Raw genomic sequence first — 17,498 nt, 5'->3', positions numbered from 1 at the left:
GCTTTGCACTCGCTGTTCTCTTGGCTTCAAATACATTTTCCAGCTTTTCACAAGACTTGCTTCAGGTCTGTTAGTATTACCTCCTCAGAGTCACCTTTCCCAACAACTTCATCTACAATAGCCCAAGGCCCACCCAGTCTCCCTTCTCCCAAGTACTTTATACCTCTACTCCATTTTATTTTTTTTTGTATGTCATCATCTGTGTGCTCTATATTTATTTGCTTGGTTATCTACTGTCCATCTTCCCACACTAGAATATAAAATAGGATATTTGTGACTGTTTTGCTCACTGATGTATCCTCAGTGTCCAGGACACAATCTGGCATACAGAATAACTTTAGAATGCTTGTTCAATGAATAGGCAAACCATTCTTAAGTCTAGTCTTATAGGTGAGTTATTCCTGGGAATTAGCCACACTGCCTCTGCAGGTACTTGTCAGAGTTGTATGCTTTCTGTGAACACCATACAACAGAAGGGGAACTCTTAGTCTCCATCATCCTAAGTGTCTGCACGAAGTAACAACATGTAATCCTGAAACTCAGTTTAACAGAATTTTTATAAAGATCACAGACTCTGTTTCTCCTAGATGAGGACAGCAATTCAAGTCAATCAACATTTTCTAAATGCCTACTATGTTCAATATATAAAGTCTGTATATTATTTGCCTATGTTTTCAAAACCAAAAATTATCAGTGTGACACATTCACTTAAATTTATAAATTCTCTTTTCCTCATCTAACCAAAAAGTTTGAAAATTTTTTAAAATTAAGATAAGCATAATGGGAATTTTCTTTTTGGTGCTGGAAGCAAGTAAAGTACACACACAATCACCAAAATAAAACAGAACCTCTGGCACGTCTGTCCCTGTATTTCTCCCCCTCTGGAGGGCTCAGCTCACCTTGTCAAAGTGCTGCTGCAAGATGTTTTTCATCTGCACCCTTTCAGCAGTCTCTGCTCCTGACCCACTATTCAGACACCTTGAGAGAGTCCCAATTTCCTCTTCAGCATCCTCTCCAAGAAATATCCGTTCATCTAAATTCCCAACAGATAAGACATACTCTTCATAGGCCTTATTGATGGCTTTACTATAGGGGGGGAAATAAAAAGCAAAATGTCCACTCACAGAACTGCCATTTCTGTTAATGTTTGGGCCATTTAATTATTTAATTATTTTATTTACTAAAAGCACTAATAATTTTGTGAAAGCCAAATTTTATTGGGATCAGTGTTAATTATACAAACTGAGGGATATAAAATGCAAGCTTGCTACACTGTGCTCACCCACTGTACAGTTGAGTATATTTTGCTGTTTCAGAGTGAGTATCCTGTACCCATCTGCCTGGTAGGGCAGCTTTTGGTGAGAAGCTTAATTAACTTTCCCAGCTGTTCTAGGCACCTGTGAAGACCTGAGTACTTTCACGTTGTTTTTCACCTATATAGTTCCAAAAGAATTTCTTTATTTCAAAAATTGTGATCCAAAAACTTTACTACTAAACCTTTAAGGAACAGCCATACAATTTTCAATAAATTTAAAAGCATGTGCTTAGAACAACAGTTGACAGAAATTCTTACTGCTTCACTACATCCTCCCACAAAACACATTCTGAATTCCCAGGGTTCAAACAATAAAAATACTAAACTCTGAGGTTTCCTGGGTACACAATTCAAATATTAAAACAGTTTTGTAACAAAAGTACTCACAAACTTTCTCCAAAGTTCCCAGGTTCCAAAAACCCAGTCAGATTTTCTTCTTTTCCCTTAAGGAGCTATGATGAAAAAAAAATCTTAAAGTTATCATATTATATCAGATCTATCCCAGAAAATATTTTCACATTACTTCTATAGTACTTACAAACCTTTTTCTCATAAAGTTTCCTCACATAGGGTTTCCAGAAATGTTCCTTTATTCCCTTTGCTTCCAAAACTAGGCCATCATGTAAGGAACAGAGTTTCTCAATGACACAAGGTGGGTCAGAGGAAGTTTTAGAATCCTTAGCATGAACATCTTCAGATAGGCCTATGATGTATAGAAACACAGAACAGAGGTATCAGGTAGCATTCACTGAACCAAACTGTAATAAACTAAAACATAAGTAACAGAGAACCTAATCAGCACTGGTGAGTGAACAGGAAATAGTCTAAAAGGCCCAACTGACTCTACTTAAATATACCTCAAAAATAGCAAACAGAAATAAAGTGTTATCACAACTCAAAATATTTCAGTTATTTAACTATCTATCTGGAGATGGTTAAAAAAGGAAAACCAAAAAAAGAAATTTTAGTATATATATATTGCTATGAGATCTAAGAAACACAAAAATATAACTGTGCAAATTCTTTACATACAAATAAAAATACCACTCTGAAAAAAATTACTATTTGAAGTACATACTGTTTATATACTTTCACTTAATTATAGTAGAAGTATTTATCACATTAATTTACAGCTTATTCTTGCCCTACACTCATAGCAAGAAAAAAAAATTCAAAAAAATAAAAGAAGGGGAAAATGAAAAGGAGGCAGCCACATGGAAATATATGAGGGAATTAGGAAGAAATGAGAGAAAGAGCAGAAAATCAAGAACATTAAATTTACCAAGCCAGGAGCAACTGAAGTAACTAACTCCACTAACTTTAAACATCTACCCTGAGAGTCAGAAAAGCTAAAATCTAATTGTAACCATGCCAAAACGGACAACCACTCAGAATCCTACCGTGATTCTGATTTACTCAAACAGCAGCAGTATAATATACCAACTTTATAAATACTTCTTAGATTTGCCTTTAAATCATAATTCACACTCTTACTGTATATCACAGAAAATATATACCTTACAGCTAAATAAATGCATTGCCAAAATAATTATCACTTTCATATATCTTCTAGTTTAATTAGTTTAATTTTCTTTGGGCAAATGTACACTCACAAAACTACCATCATGAAGGGCTTTGTGACCTAACAACCAGTATGCACCACATCCTGTTTTAAGAGCTGAAAATTCATTTCACTTATTTTAAAACCATTACTGCTCCTCTTCTGTAGAAAAAATTTGAAATGAAGATTCTTTTTAAAAATCCGTTTTGACATCCTACTGTGTATCAGCCCTGAGGCTTGCCAATATAGAAAAACACCATCAGCTTGCTACTCCAGGTTTCTAAATTCCTTATCCTTGTTGAATATATTTTCCAGAAACTTCTAAAGTTTTCATCTAAAACTTTGACCTTTGTGATATTTGCAATTTTTTTTCTAGAAATGTTTACAGAGAGCTCTACTCCTTGTTTATAAGTAAACCCTGGATAACGATGATGGAGCTTCTCAAATCAGTTATGTTCTCTGAAACCTGTACTACAACTCTCAAGAGTAAACATAATGTATAAGTGTGAGTTGTCCAATAATCTTGATTTACAAACTTACCTTTAAAATTAGGATTCACAAGTTCTTTACGATTAGAACACTGAAGGGCATTTCCATAAACTAAGTCCAAAGCACAGAGCAGAAGATGATAAGAATTGACCAAATCATCACTAATCATGGGGAAATTACCTACAGGATTACAAAGAGTTATAGAGTTAAATTTGCATCAACTTTACAATATTTTAAACCATTTCTTCTTTAATTAAAATGACATTATACAACACTGCACAAAGCTGATTCAAGAGCTACATCAACATTTGGAAATGTCTTTATACTTTAATAAATTTCTAAGAGTATAAGGAAAACCAAAACTGTACTAAAAATGCCATTCACTCAATATTCATTGAATAAGCAGTTATTAAATGCCTAGCAGCTGAACCAAAATTTTATCACTGGTTTTTCCTTTGAAAATTCTGAACACAATCTCATAAATTATCTCAAACTGTAAGAAACTGTTTTGTACGAAAATATTTTTCTGTTAAGAAGTTAGTAGAAATATTTAGGTGGGAATAGCTGTAAATCATTCACATAATTCTTTTTTTCATGTACATATGCTTAAAAGACCAAAATCTATAATCAGACTCCCAACATAACACTTTAAATACTTTTCTACATATTAATATAAGCTCATACAAATTAATGCAACAGGACCACCATTGAAGAAATTTAAGTTCTAGAGCTAATAACTAGGAAAACACATTGATGCTTAGTATCAAAGAAAAAAGAGACCAAAATGTAAATCTATAGGAACATGTCATTTCTGCAGTGCTGGGTTAAGTCTGTAACACTGAAGGCAGCAGTTAAATGGTTCTATTATTTTTTCGAAATATTTCCAGATTTTTAAAAACTTTTTAGTATATCCTTTTTTTCATTAAACACTGCATATATATGCTTCATATTGATTTTACAGTCTTATAACAGATGAATTCAATTTTAATAGCTTACATCAGAAACATTATTCCTACATCTTGACATTTTCATACTAATGCCTACCCAAATGTATACAGGTGCGTACGCGCACTTACCCGCGCGCGCACACACACACGCACACACCTACACAGTTTTATTTCAGGCTTTCTTCTCTCCTCCAAAGAAAGTTACCACTTACTTCAGCGTATCAGGATAAGTAACCTTTTTGTATAGATGGAAATACTGAACAAATCAATTTAAATGAATTAAAGAAAAATATTTTTTGTGGCTAGAAAGGCAAATGATAATTAATAGGTCAAATGTAGCATTGATCTAACCAAATAACTTGCTTAGTTCTGCTATAAGGATGTTACTATTAAAATGTATTCAGTTCCTCAAATGTGAAACAGGAAGTGGCACCTACTCCTTTGAAATTACAAAGCCTATCATACTGACAGGCCTAAACTTGCCACAGAGGAAAACAAGAAACGCTATAACTTCTAACAAAAGCTAAATGCCCTCAACCATCAGAATCTAATTTAAACTCCAGGAAGATCCCAGCATGACATCCTTTACATTTCAAATCCTGACTTTAGAAATGAATCTCACTTTGTGAGATATTTTCTTTCAATCAACAAAGATATCCTGTTTAGCCTCTAGAGTTGGCTTATTTTTCAGGAGTGAGAAGATTTCGGATCTCATGTAAATCAGGAAGTAACAACCATTTCTCTTCAGGCCACAATACCCTGGAACAAGCACAAACCTGTCACTGGTGTATACTTGACATAGGAAGTCAACAAAGATAACAGGCAAAAAGTCAACTTATGTATCAGGAATGAGATAATTCAGGATGCCCATATGATGCAGAGAAGTCATGATAAAGATAGCTATATAAGAGTACACATTCCCCCAAATAACTCAATTAAGAAGTGAATAAAACCAGTTGAACTCTATTAGAAAACTGTAAGATACCAGTGATTCATGAGAGATCATAGTATTGGATTTTGAGGGAACAAAGGCTCTTCAGATCAATAGACTCAATTAATAATGAAACTCAAAACACTGAGTTAACTGCAAAAACAAAAAATATGCCATCCAAATGATCAAGTAAGATCTAAATCTAAACAAGGACAATAAAATTCTTTTTAATAGCAGATATAGTACCAAGTACATTTACTTCTAGGTATACATACACTGTAAAAGACATAAACAAACAAATAAAAATCATGTATGTCAGATATAACCTACCCACAATCCAATGATACCATTAACATATTAATACCAGCAACAGCAAGCTAAATGTAGTAACAAGTGTTACAGCCATTATGGAAAGTTTATATGCTCCTAAGTCTTTATTTCATGCCACCTTTTTCACCACCAAAGAAACATGCCAGTGTAATAGAAAGCAAATAACCATTTACTTTTGACCAAACATTTTTATTTTCCATCAAGCATGCAGCTCGTGGAAGAAAGGATGAGCTCTCACCTAACTAGCTATAAAAGACCAGATATAATCAGACAAGTCCTGAGACCAACTGAGTGACAGACACATCCTCGCTAGAGGGCCTTCATCACCACCAGCATGAAACCAAGAGCTAGGAGATCTGGGCTCACATTCTAGCTCTTTCTAGCAGCTAGTTTCTGGGCCTCAATTCCCTAATCTTTAAAGTAAGTTCGGCTAGTTGATCTAACAATGACAATCTCTTATATTTATGAAGCTCCTTCAAACACTATGATTCTTTGATTTTAACTATGTATTTTACTGGGCTATCTTAATGGCAAAAGCATCCTACATAGATTACTAAAAATCATTTCTATATAGAATTATAGATAGGACAAAAATAATTAAAACATATTTCACCGAATGCAGACCGTGGTTAAGTAAGATGAGAATAAAGGGAGAGAAAATAAATTGTATCTAAAGGCATTTGATCAAGCATATTTATCTGAACAAGATGCAAAAAAGCAATCTGAACTACACTCAGGATGATTATTCCCACTCAACTAAATAAAGCATGTTTCATGAAAAATACGGCATGAGATAATAATCACAGACACACTAATGTGTTTGCAGTCTGTAATTGAGAAGAATGGCATCGTTGGGTGAAAAAGATGCTGTGTAAGGACAAAATTAAAGGACTTCCCATTTAATAAGAGAAGTTTTGGATACTGTAAAGAAATTCAAAAGCCTCTTTTGGAAAGGCAGTACTTAAAAAAGAATCTGGAATTAAAACCCTTAAGAAATTTTTCAGTGAGAATCTTTCCCTGATATACACATTACAAGTTGATAAAAATAACCTGAACTCATTGATATGAGCTAATACCTAAATAAATATTACTCTTTTCTTACCTTTTGCATATATAAAAAGCACCCAACAAAAATGGAAAACTTCAGACACGGTACAGGGCTGTCGCCTTTGGGGGAGAAAAAAGTCATAAGATAACAGAGGAATTAGAAAAACACATCACAAATGACTATATATTAGGTGAGAAACAAAACCCACAATTAGAGGGAGTGATAACAGATTCACTTCACCTTGGAAATGTGCATGAAGCTCCTCTCCAATGTTACATTCCTAAGGAAATAGCTAGGACTGGGGAAAGAGTTTGTCTCAGTAAGAAGAAAATTCTGAAGAACTACATGAAAGCTTTTCAAGGTCAAGATAATAGGTAAGGCAGAAAATAAAATGAAAAACAATAGTTCTTTTGATGACATCAGCAAGGCTAATGCTGCTTTGAGATCCATTAAGCCGTCAGGTATTTTCCCAATTTTTCTCCCTATCGTAGCTGATGAACTGTAAACCCTCACTCCCTAAAGACATTTCAGATAATATCAAGTCACAAAAAGACATTTTACTGTAAATTCTGGGCTTCCTATAATTCCTTATACTTCTATCACTAAGAGTAGATGCTGTTATTTTGCAAAGTTGTCTGCTAAAAGGAGTTTCAACTTGTTTCAAGCTTGGCTTTTCTGCCAAGACCTCTGTCAATGTTTAGACAGACACCTGTTCATCTCCACATCCCAAAACCCTTATTCTTTTTTTTTTTTATTATTTTGGTATCATTAATCTACAATTACATGAGCGACATTATGGTTACTAGACTCCCCCAATCATCAAGTCCCCATCACATACCCCATTACAGTCACTGTCCATCAGCAGAGTAAGATGCTGTAGAATTACGACTTGTCTTCTCTGACAACAGCCTTATTCTAACAAGATGCTCCGTAGAGAAGAATCGGAAGACTGGAGTTAAGTTCCCACACCATCATTAGCTAGGTACACTTGCTTTCCATGTGCCTGAGTCTCTTTATCAGCTGAAAGATTATTCTACTTGGGTATAATATTGTACTTAATTTGCCAGTTCATGGCATGGGTTAAATGTTAGTGCCCTGCATTTGAAAGCAACCTCCCTACCACAGGCACATAATAAACTATGAAGTTTGCACTTCTACCAAGATAAGTCAAACTTTTTAGCTTAACCATCAAGCCACTCTAAAAACTGGCTCTATAACTTGAGAACTCTTGAACAAACTTAACCTACTCAGCCAAATTTCCTCTTATGTTGCTGCTTCAGTGTCTTCTTTTATTATCCCTAGCATAGAAGGCTCCAAACTTACCTCCAAATTCACCTATTAAAATCCATCCCATCTTGAACTACCCAGAAGAAGCTCAAGACCATGGAACCAAGACCAATAAATTATTCCATGGAACTTTACTTAACAGCTCACACAGAGAGGTTGATTTTTGCCTATAACTCCTACATTTCTATTATCTTTTAATTTATACATGCCTCTTTTCCCCAACTAAACTGTAAGCTCACAGAACTATCCTGTATAACTGGCTGTTAGTTTCTGTTTTTTTTTAATACTTGTGTTACACATAATACTTAACAAGATACATCATACAGTAAGTTCTCAACAAATATGCAGTGCCAAACTTTCAGAGATTGGTGTGAGATGCAGAATCGAGTCACGGTGAAGCACCTGGGCTCTGCAATGATACTTCTTGAGTTGCAATAACAGCTTGACACTTACTGTGTGACCTTGGCCAAATTACTTAACCTCTCAAGGTCTTATTTTCCCCCAACTGTAAAGACAGTATTAACCTCATAGCTGTCAGAGGGATTAATTGAAGTAATACATGTTTTAAGCCTTAGAAGAGAAGAGTCCCTGCACTATAGTAAAGGATCAGTAAATGGCATACATTATTATTACTATAATCAGCCAAGAGAACTAATAAGAAGTATATAGGGTGATATAAATGTAAAGATTTTAAATAAAATTATCTTACAATTTTCTTAATTAGAATTAGACAGTGTGTACACCCTAAAAATATCAAAGCAAGGACATTTGAAATCATTTTCTACAACACTGCAAAGAAAGAGGTTATCTATATCTTTCTATAAATGATCACACGAGCCTCACTCAGGCTCAGAGCAAAGCTTCTATCCAAACTTTAGAATACTTAATTGTAAATAGTTCCCTAACTACAAGCAAATGAGACCAGCTGCTTCCATATTAGGAAGGCCAATTATATAAAAATTACATAGCTTATTTTTAAAAGCTTCTCACGATCCTTCACTATTTGGGAAAAATTTTATATTGAAAAAAAAGCAAACATTATTTATTCAATCATAATAACTCCTTTCCCCTTACTTTCTTGTCAACATTTTTCTAGTTTTATTTTAAAAACAAATTTCCATTTCTACTTTATGAAAAAAATATCCATGATAAAGATCCAACCCATATTTCCCTTATCCATCAGGAAAGATGGCAAACACTGAGCGAGAAGGAGTTTATAGACTTTGCAGACCTGATCAAAAAGCACAAATTCATTATAGTTTTAGTTCCCCTATTCTCCATCCCAGGCCAGTTTCTCTACTCGATTGGTAGTACAAATCAAAATACACAGAAAAGCCATTTCAGAAAGTTTTTTTGTTACTCAGTTTGACATAAAAGTCAAATAACAGAAATAGGCGATATATGTCATAGTATACAGAAATAATAGAAACAGTTAATACAGTCAATAATAGAAAATTAAGCAGTCAGATTCTATATTAAAGGTGGCTAACTTGTGAAAATCTCTAAGGTCTGACTTTTGAACTTTTGGTTGCTTAAATGAAAAGGAAAAGTTTGCCTAAACAAAGATTCCTTACAGTATGAAAGAAACCAAACTCTTCATGGCTAACATAAAATGAAAAGCAAGAAATTATTAAAAGAAAGCCCCTGGAGAAAAAGGTTATTTATGACATCCCATTTGTTTTTTAAGACTGGCAAAATAAACTGAGACACACAAACCCAGGGACCCAAATTGTGGAACAGACAATTGTGTATTCCTGTTAACAAATATAAAAACATACCGCTGTTTTCTTCCTCTTTGTTGACGAGGCTGCTCCTCTTGAGGATATTTAAAAATGTCCTGAAAAATGGGTTCATATTTTTTAAAAATTACAGCAGAAACAGTGAAGTTTCTTTCTAATCTCTCAGTACGTTCTCTGAAATGTGGCGGTAGATTTGCCATTTCTTCCCATTTCTTCATCTTGTTAAAAAATTCAATTAAGCTGATATTAAAAATAAAAAATGAAATATTTTCAAAATTAACACAAAGTTAAAGAACACAACTATAGATAACTAAAAGTAAATAAAAATTAACTCACTAAATTATATTACTTTTAGATAGTGATATAAAATCACAATTTATAACTCTTACAGATTGGTTTTATTTCTCTCATCTTCCTAATCAACTTTTTTTCTGAGATTACCTAAGGGTTTTTTTTAATTTTAATTATGAAATACATAAACATACAAAATAAATAATTAACAGAGTAATATAACCGACATTCATGTACCCGATTACCAGTTAACAAGCATTAACATATCAAATACATTTTGCCAGGCTTGCTTCACGTTCTATAGAAAAAGCCCGTTCCCATCAGTACTCCTCTCCAATACCATTCCCCATTCTTCCCCAGAGATAATCACCATTCTAACTTTAGTCTGAATCCTCCCCACCCAGGTCTTTATACTTACTGCTTACTACATGGATACATAAGGCCTTTATATACTTACTACATGGATACATAAACAATAAGTAGTATTTTTGTATGTACGGTTTTAAATTTTTATATAAACAGTATCATACTGTAGATAGCAGTATGCAACTTGCTTTTTCATTAGATTATTTCTGGGATTAATATTGATACATCAGATCTCATTCATTCATTTTAATTAAAAAGATTCTTTCATATGAATTACAATGCTTTTTTTGCATTCATTCCCCAAGCAATGAAAATTGAGGTTTCTTTTTTCATTATAACAAAAAAATGATGTAATGAACACATTCTTGTTCATATCATAAGAGTTTCTTTCGGAACTACCCCAAGAGGTAGAATTGCTAAATTAGAGAATGGACATCTTCAACTTTATTAGGTATTGTCAAATTTCCCACTAAAGTGGTTGTATGTACTCTCTATCTCACTAATGTTCACCAGCACTACAGAGTTTCCCTCCAGAATGACCACACTTGCTATTATCAGACTTCAAATTCCCCCAACCTGATGAGAATAAAATATTATCTTGCTTTTACTTTGAATTGCCTTGATCACTAGTGAGACTGAACATCTTATCTATTTAGCTTTGTGAGTTTGGCTTTTGCAGAATCATATTTTTTACCCATTTTTTTAGTAGCTATTTGTCAACTGTGTAAACATTTGTTAACAGTTCTTTGCATAATTCTGTATAGTGGGCTTCTGTCAATTACTGACATACCTCAGAGATATTGTGGGTTTGTTTCCAGACCACCACAATAAAGTGAGTCAAATGAATATTGCAGTGTAGCGCAAAAAAGTGAGTCATCCATGTAAGAACTTGTTCATTAAGCTTCAAAAGATTGGAGACTGACGAAAATTAGGCTTGGGGTGGATTAATGATTGTGCATTGAGCATTGACACCCCTATACAGAATTTTATTGTTGTCAACAACCATTTGATCAATAAATATGAGAGATGCCCTCACAAAAAAAAAATATATATATATATACATGCACTTCCAATTGTAAAATAAATAAGTAACCGGGATGTAATGTATAGCATAAGGAATATAGTCAAAATATTGTAACAACTTGGTATGGTGATAGCTGGTACCTAGAATTATCATGTATATAAATGTTGAATCACTGTGTTGTACACCTGAAACTAATGTAATACTGTGTGTCAACTACCCTTCAATAAAAATAAAAATAAAAATAAAAATAAAAATAAAAAAATAAAAAATAAAGTGAGTCATATCAATTTTTTGGTTTCCCAGTGTATATAAAATTTAAGCTTATACTATACTGTGGTCTACAAAGTGTACAATGGTATTGTGTCTTTAAAAAGTACTTATCTTAATTTGAAAAATACATTATTGCTAAAAATGGTAACCATCATCTGAGCTTTCAGCAAGTCATAATCACTAGTCACAGATCACCACAGAAAATATAATAATAACATAAAAGTTTGAAATATTGAGAAAATTACTAATATATGACAGAAAGACATGAAATGAGCAAATGCTTTGGAAAAATGGAACCCACAGATTAACTTGACACAGGGTTGTTACAAACCTTCAATTTGTAAAAAATGCAGGGTCTGCAAAGTGCATTGAAACAGGGTATACCTATATATGCATTGTAAATATCTTCTCCCAATCTGCTGTTTGTTTTAAATGCTTTTAGTCCATTATGGCAGAAAAGTAATAATCTAACCCCATAGGTAAAAAATGTAAAGATTGAGTTTTTTGAAATGGCAACAAAACTGAAGCCTGTGATTGTGTTACTCACATTAAAATGTTAGATAAGTTTAGTTAACTATAGTTTATAATGATGAGAACAAGGAACTTGCTTCTAAAGTTCCTTGTCTGTCATGTAACTGGATTACTCTGCCTCTACTGGTCTTCTTCATAATGATTATAACTTAGTACCTTATTTGTCCACCTCTGCAGGTTGACAGCACAGGTATTCACCTCTTTATGTCCTGCCTTTTGTTCTTAGGCCTAAATATATCTCAGGACGGAGTTCAAGGTTAATAGACTCCAGCTGAAATAATGCATTTCTTGTTAGTTACTTGAATAGCAAGTGATTTTTTTAAAGCCATTAGGTATACATAAATTTTGACAATGGTATTTCTCCCCGAAATACCAAACATCCTTTTTTCACCAATCTTTAATAAGTCATAGGAAAATTCACCCAAAAGGCACAAATAATAAATGTAATCAATTCAAGTACACAGCAGATAGAAAAGGCAATTTCTGCCTCTTCTCTAAAACATTATTTGACCCTTTCTATAATTGATTACAATAGTGTTGCTTAACCCCAATGGGAAACTGAGAAGTATTTTCACATTCCATATATATATATATATATATATATATATATATATGAAGATACAAGTCCTGTGCATGTAGTTCTAAAATTTCTCAGTTCCTTACTTAGAATTCTCCCAATATTACACAATGATGAGTCAGAATCTTTAACAGTAAACTCTTCATACAAGTGCCTAATACATTAAAATTTCAATATTTTTCACCAAAGAAGTAAAATACAATGGATACTAACTTAGATGTGGTAAAGGAAAACCATGAGCTAACTTCTTAATTCAGCAACCCATTGGTAGAAAGGCTTAGCACATGATGAACAGAGAATTCTTACTGGCTCTATGATTTATGAGCTTTTTTATATTAGTCATACTCTACTTTTCAAACTCCAACATAATTACCTCTGTTCTGAACATCGCAGAATTCTAGTTAAAGATACATAGTTTCCTTCAACTGTCCCTTTGCTTACAGTTGGCACCGATTTTCTGCAAGCCACATATAAGGCACATGCTAACCAATGAAGATCATTTCCCTGTAAAAGAAAAGTGGTGTTAAGTGAATGACCTATATATATTTCAATATTAAAAATTATTATGTTTAAATTGAAAGTGTAATTTATATATCTGTGGGAAACTGTATTTGCAATGATGGCCCTTTCCTTTGTGCTCTCTTATAATGTGACATTAACATTCTTGCACTGTGAGGTAGGAGTTAGTGTTTCCTCACTTTGAACTGTCTCAACCAATAGCACAGGTAAAAATGACACTACAGAACTTCTAAGATCATTAAACGCAATACAATTCCACCTGGTTCTCCACCTGGTTCTCTCTCTCTCTCTCTCTCTCTCTCTCTCTCTCTCTCAGGACATGTGCCTTGAGAGTTCCAACATGGGAGTAGAACACCGTGGGCAAATTAATTACCATTCACAGAGACTCAATCTTCTTATTTGAAGACTGAGAATTAAATGAGCTACAAGTATAAATTATAGTACAGAAATACAAGAAATTAAAAGATAAAATGCTATAACCATTGTTCTGTATTAAATATCACATAGCTTTGTTTTCCATTGTACACTTCCACGAGACTGACATCCCACTGTTATTTTACAGCATACCTGACTACAAGCTCCACAAAGGCAGGGATTTTTGTTTTGTTCACTGCTCTATCCCCAGCACCTACAACAGTGTCTGGCAAAGAGTATGTGATCATAAAATATCAAAAAGTTTTGACGAGTGAATAAATATCCATTCATTTATTGGGTAAACTAAGCATCTGAGATCAAAGTCTTAAAAAAACTGAGTAATCAAACATGTTTTCAAAAATAACTTACTAAGCATCTATTATTCATCACTTGCTTATATAACCCAGGACTTCATATGACTTGACCTCTATGAGTTGAAATACTTCAACTGAATAGTGATCATGCTTGTTCTATCTAATTTACAAGATTATCGTGAGGGCAAAATAAGAGCTTATTTGGAGGTCCTTATGCTTATCGCTAAGAAGAGTCCATCTCTTTGCCTGACCACAGGAACCACTGAGAAATGAGTAAGAACATGGCCTATTCAGCCAGATCACTTAAGTATATAAAGGATCTTTGTAAACTCTAAAGCAGTGTCCATGAGGTCTTTGTGTGTCAGAAACTACACATAGCCTTATTTTAACATTCAGAACAACTCTGTGAGGTAGGCACAAACATCTCAAGTTTACATATCATAAAACTGAGTTTTGGAGTGGTTAAGCAAACTTTCCAAAGTTGCCTAAGTCTGCCACTATATTAATAGCTTTTTTTCCCCTATAGATAAAACAATGGGGGAGAAGGCACTGAAAATTACATTAATGCAAGAATAAACAAAATATAGCCTTAGGGACGCATAGGCAAAAACACCCTATTATAGTTCAATAATATTTTGGTTAGGCATTCCCATTCTGAGCCTTTTTGCCCCCACTTCTTTCCACAAATTCTAAAACATAAACCTGTTTAAATGCCACCCCCACACACAGGCAGTGAAACAGCTGATAAACAATCCGGACTTCCGTGTCACTTCCCATTGGTCCATAAAGGGGAGGTGCTTACAGAGTTGAGCCTCACTGGCTGGAATAGCCATTTTTCTCAACTGCAAGCCCCGTCCGAAGAAAGGGACAAACTGCTTGAATCTCAGCGACTATGAGTCCTGTGTAATGTCGGGGAGACCAAAAGGTCCAAAAGGTCATGGACTTCCTTTGGCAAATGGGGGTATGTGCTATATCTAGGCAGGCAGAAAGTCCAAATGAATAGTCTAACACTGCACGAAAACTTAAAAGAATTTGCTCAAACGGATGCAATGCCTGGACAAAGGCAATTTAGGACGGTAGCAAAAGAACTGAAAAAGCAGCCTAGAAACCCACAGGCTAAATTGGGATTAATCTCGGTGCAGACATAAGCAGGTACACTTCACTTCTCCGTACGGGCCTGACAGCTGCACCTGTTCGCCGTGCCAACAAGGTAGTTGTATTTTGTGACCGTGACCCCACCTCAGCCTCTAGGTGCTTTTTTGGGACACGAGATGTCCCCCATTCGGGACACGAAAGGGAAGAGCGGCGAGACGCGGTTCACCCTCAGGGCTGCTAACAGCTTTTCAAAAGCCAGGTTTCCAGGGCTAACGTGCGCAGGGATAATTCCCAACCCTTTCAAAGCTGGGGACCCGGAGGTCGAGGCCGGAGGGCTCCTGCAGGACAGGCCGACCCGGGGTGAGGGGCCCCATTCCCGCGGCGGGTAGCCGCCACTAGAACCGGAAAACCCCTCGTCTACTCCCCGCGGACGAACCTCCAGCGTGTAGCTCTCGCTCATGCTCCGGTAGCTGTCCCAGGCCTCGGCCCGCGCCGCCTCATCCATGTTGAGGCGGCTGCACAGCTCGTCGAACCGCTGCTGGGTCTGAGGGGCCGGCGACTGGGCCGGCTGCGCCGCGTCCTCCGCCTCGCCGTCGTCATCCTCTTCCTCATCCGAAGCTGCCGCCGCGGGAGCGGGAGGCGGGGGAGGCGGGGACTGGTCGCCTCCCGACCGCATAGCGTAACCCTGGGCCGGTCCTCAGGTGAGTCGAGGGTCGGGGCCCGCAGCCATTCAAACCGCGAAGCGCCCGCCCGTCGGTGGCCCGCAGAGACTGCGCCGCCGCCAACGAAACTAGACCTCACGTAGGCACCCGTATTTCTGGCACAGCCTGTTGGGAAATGTAGTTCCAGACGAAGGACCACGGGAGTCAAAACTTTCACAAAGTCGGCACACGTAGTCTCCCTTGAGCTGAAATAAAAGCGGCTTTATTACATCTCAAGTACCTCCCCATCGAGAGACAGCACGGCTCTACTGATGAGAAACTATCGAAGAAACATTGACATCTGAAGGCTTAGTGTCCGAGTTGTCCCCAGAAATAGTACTCATCACGTGGGTGTCTTTAACTAAAAAGTTAAGGGTAATAATAAAGGCCTGCCCGCCTAAGTTCAAATGTCGGCGTCGCTCCTAATTCCTACTTGTTTCCTGTTTTAAATTGCATGTGAGCCTTTCAAATAATTATTAGATTTTTTTTAAAAACAGTAATTCTGTTTTTCCCCAAAGGATGAATTTACGTTCACTGTGACGTGTACTATGCTCAGTCCCCCAATTGGCTCCATTTTTTATTTTACTCGTATTTTGCTGTCTATTTTCATGTATATACTAGACTAGAATCATTTTATTTCCAGTCCTCTTTGTTTTATAAATGGGTATAGTATAAAACATTTTCATGTTTACGGAGATGTAACACATTGCTTTTTTGCTATGGGGTCACCTCTCTCTCCATTGTTCCTTTGAACCCAGCCATCATACTGTGAGGAAGCCCAGATCACATGAAGAAGCTCATTGTCAAAGATAAAGTTGGACATTAGTTCAAGGGGTGAAAGCATTTTATTCACGTATTACTGTCAGTAAAGGAAAGAGCTGAGCTCTATTCCAATTTGTGCAATCCAAAGGGAGAGTAAAGGACTACAGATAGGGAGAGAGTTGAGCTCAAGCAAAATATGACAAAAGGATGGTGAGTGTAACTGTGAGTAGACCAGCTATGTCTGGTGATTTATCAAAGGTGTTCTATCCTCCCACCAAAGCTGGGAGATGGAGGCCCTATCCTTCCTGCTAATTACATTTCAAAGGAATGGCTTTCAGGCTTGAGAAATACACTCCTGATTTGTAGGGGATACATGTACAAAGGAAAGAGTCACAATTGTAAGCCCTTTCTAGTAAATGCTGTATGGGAGGTCTGGAACCTGTCATCAGGTATGGGCTAGAACAAACAAACACTAAATTCTGGCAGCACTCAGCTTTCTCAGGCATTTTAAATGGGTGGTGGGGGTGGGGGTTGGCTGGAGTCACCCTAGGGCACAGCCTTATGCTGCTAGAAACCATGCTAGAGTTTGGTCATCTCTTGGTGCAGAGGTTTGGGCCAGAGTTCTTCAGTTCTCAACATATGCACAGGACCTAAGGGCCCTGCCCCTCAACCCTAGCCATGATGAATTAGCCAGTTTAGAAACAGATCTTCCAGTCTTCAGTCAAGCTGTCCAGCTAATACTGTATAGAGTAGAGGTGAACATTCCCACTGATCTCTGCCCAAGTGCAGATTTGTAAGCAAAATAAATTATTAGTATTGTTTCAAGTCACAGAGTTTTAGAATGGCTTGTTATGCAACAATATTCAAGCACCTATGAAGTGTTAATACCTATATCAATTATCATGAAAGAAAAAAAATCACCTAATAATTGAATTTTTTTCTTGGTAATATTTTATGCCTCCACTAGCCTCACCTATAGAATACAAA

The 17,498-nt window shown here is 36.0% G+C and overlaps 1 protein-coding gene across 2 annotated transcripts in view; it reads right to left on the bottom strand.

Annotated features, from left to right (window-relative positions):
- The window catches only part of RBL2 (RB transcriptional corepressor like 2), a 78,512-nt gene extending 62,694 nt beyond the window's left edge, over nt 1–15,818 (bottom strand). For both annotated transcript variants that reach the window (XM_057493072.1, XM_036881058.2), the window contains exons 1-8: nt 15,485–15,818; nt 13,080–13,210; nt 9,687–9,887; nt 6,676–6,740; nt 3,417–3,545; nt 1,858–2,018; nt 1,703–1,767; nt 900–1,086 (exon numbers count right to left, since the gene is read on the bottom strand). In XM_057493072.1, coding sequence (XP_057349055.1) covers nt 900–1,086; nt 1,703–1,767; nt 1,858–2,018; nt 3,417–3,545; nt 6,676–6,740; nt 9,687–9,887; nt 13,080–13,210; nt 15,485–15,724 — 1,179 coding nt within the window. In that variant the 5' untranslated portion in view covers nt 15,725–15,818. The remainder of the gene's footprint in view (nt 1–899; nt 1,087–1,702; nt 1,768–1,857; nt 2,019–3,416; nt 3,546–6,675; nt 6,741–9,686; nt 9,888–13,079; nt 13,211–15,484) is intronic.
- Nucleotides 15,819–17,498: the final 1,680 nt, after the last annotated feature.

This window comes from Manis pentadactyla, chromosome 15 (genome assembly GCF_030020395.1).
Source record: "Manis pentadactyla isolate mManPen7 chromosome 15, mManPen7.hap1, whole genome shotgun sequence".
Classification (NCBI taxonomy): Eukaryota; Metazoa; Chordata; class Mammalia; order Pholidota; family Manidae; genus Manis; species Manis pentadactyla.
Note: the sequence above shows the minus strand (reverse complement) of the source record. Positions and strands in the feature narration are given on the sequence as shown.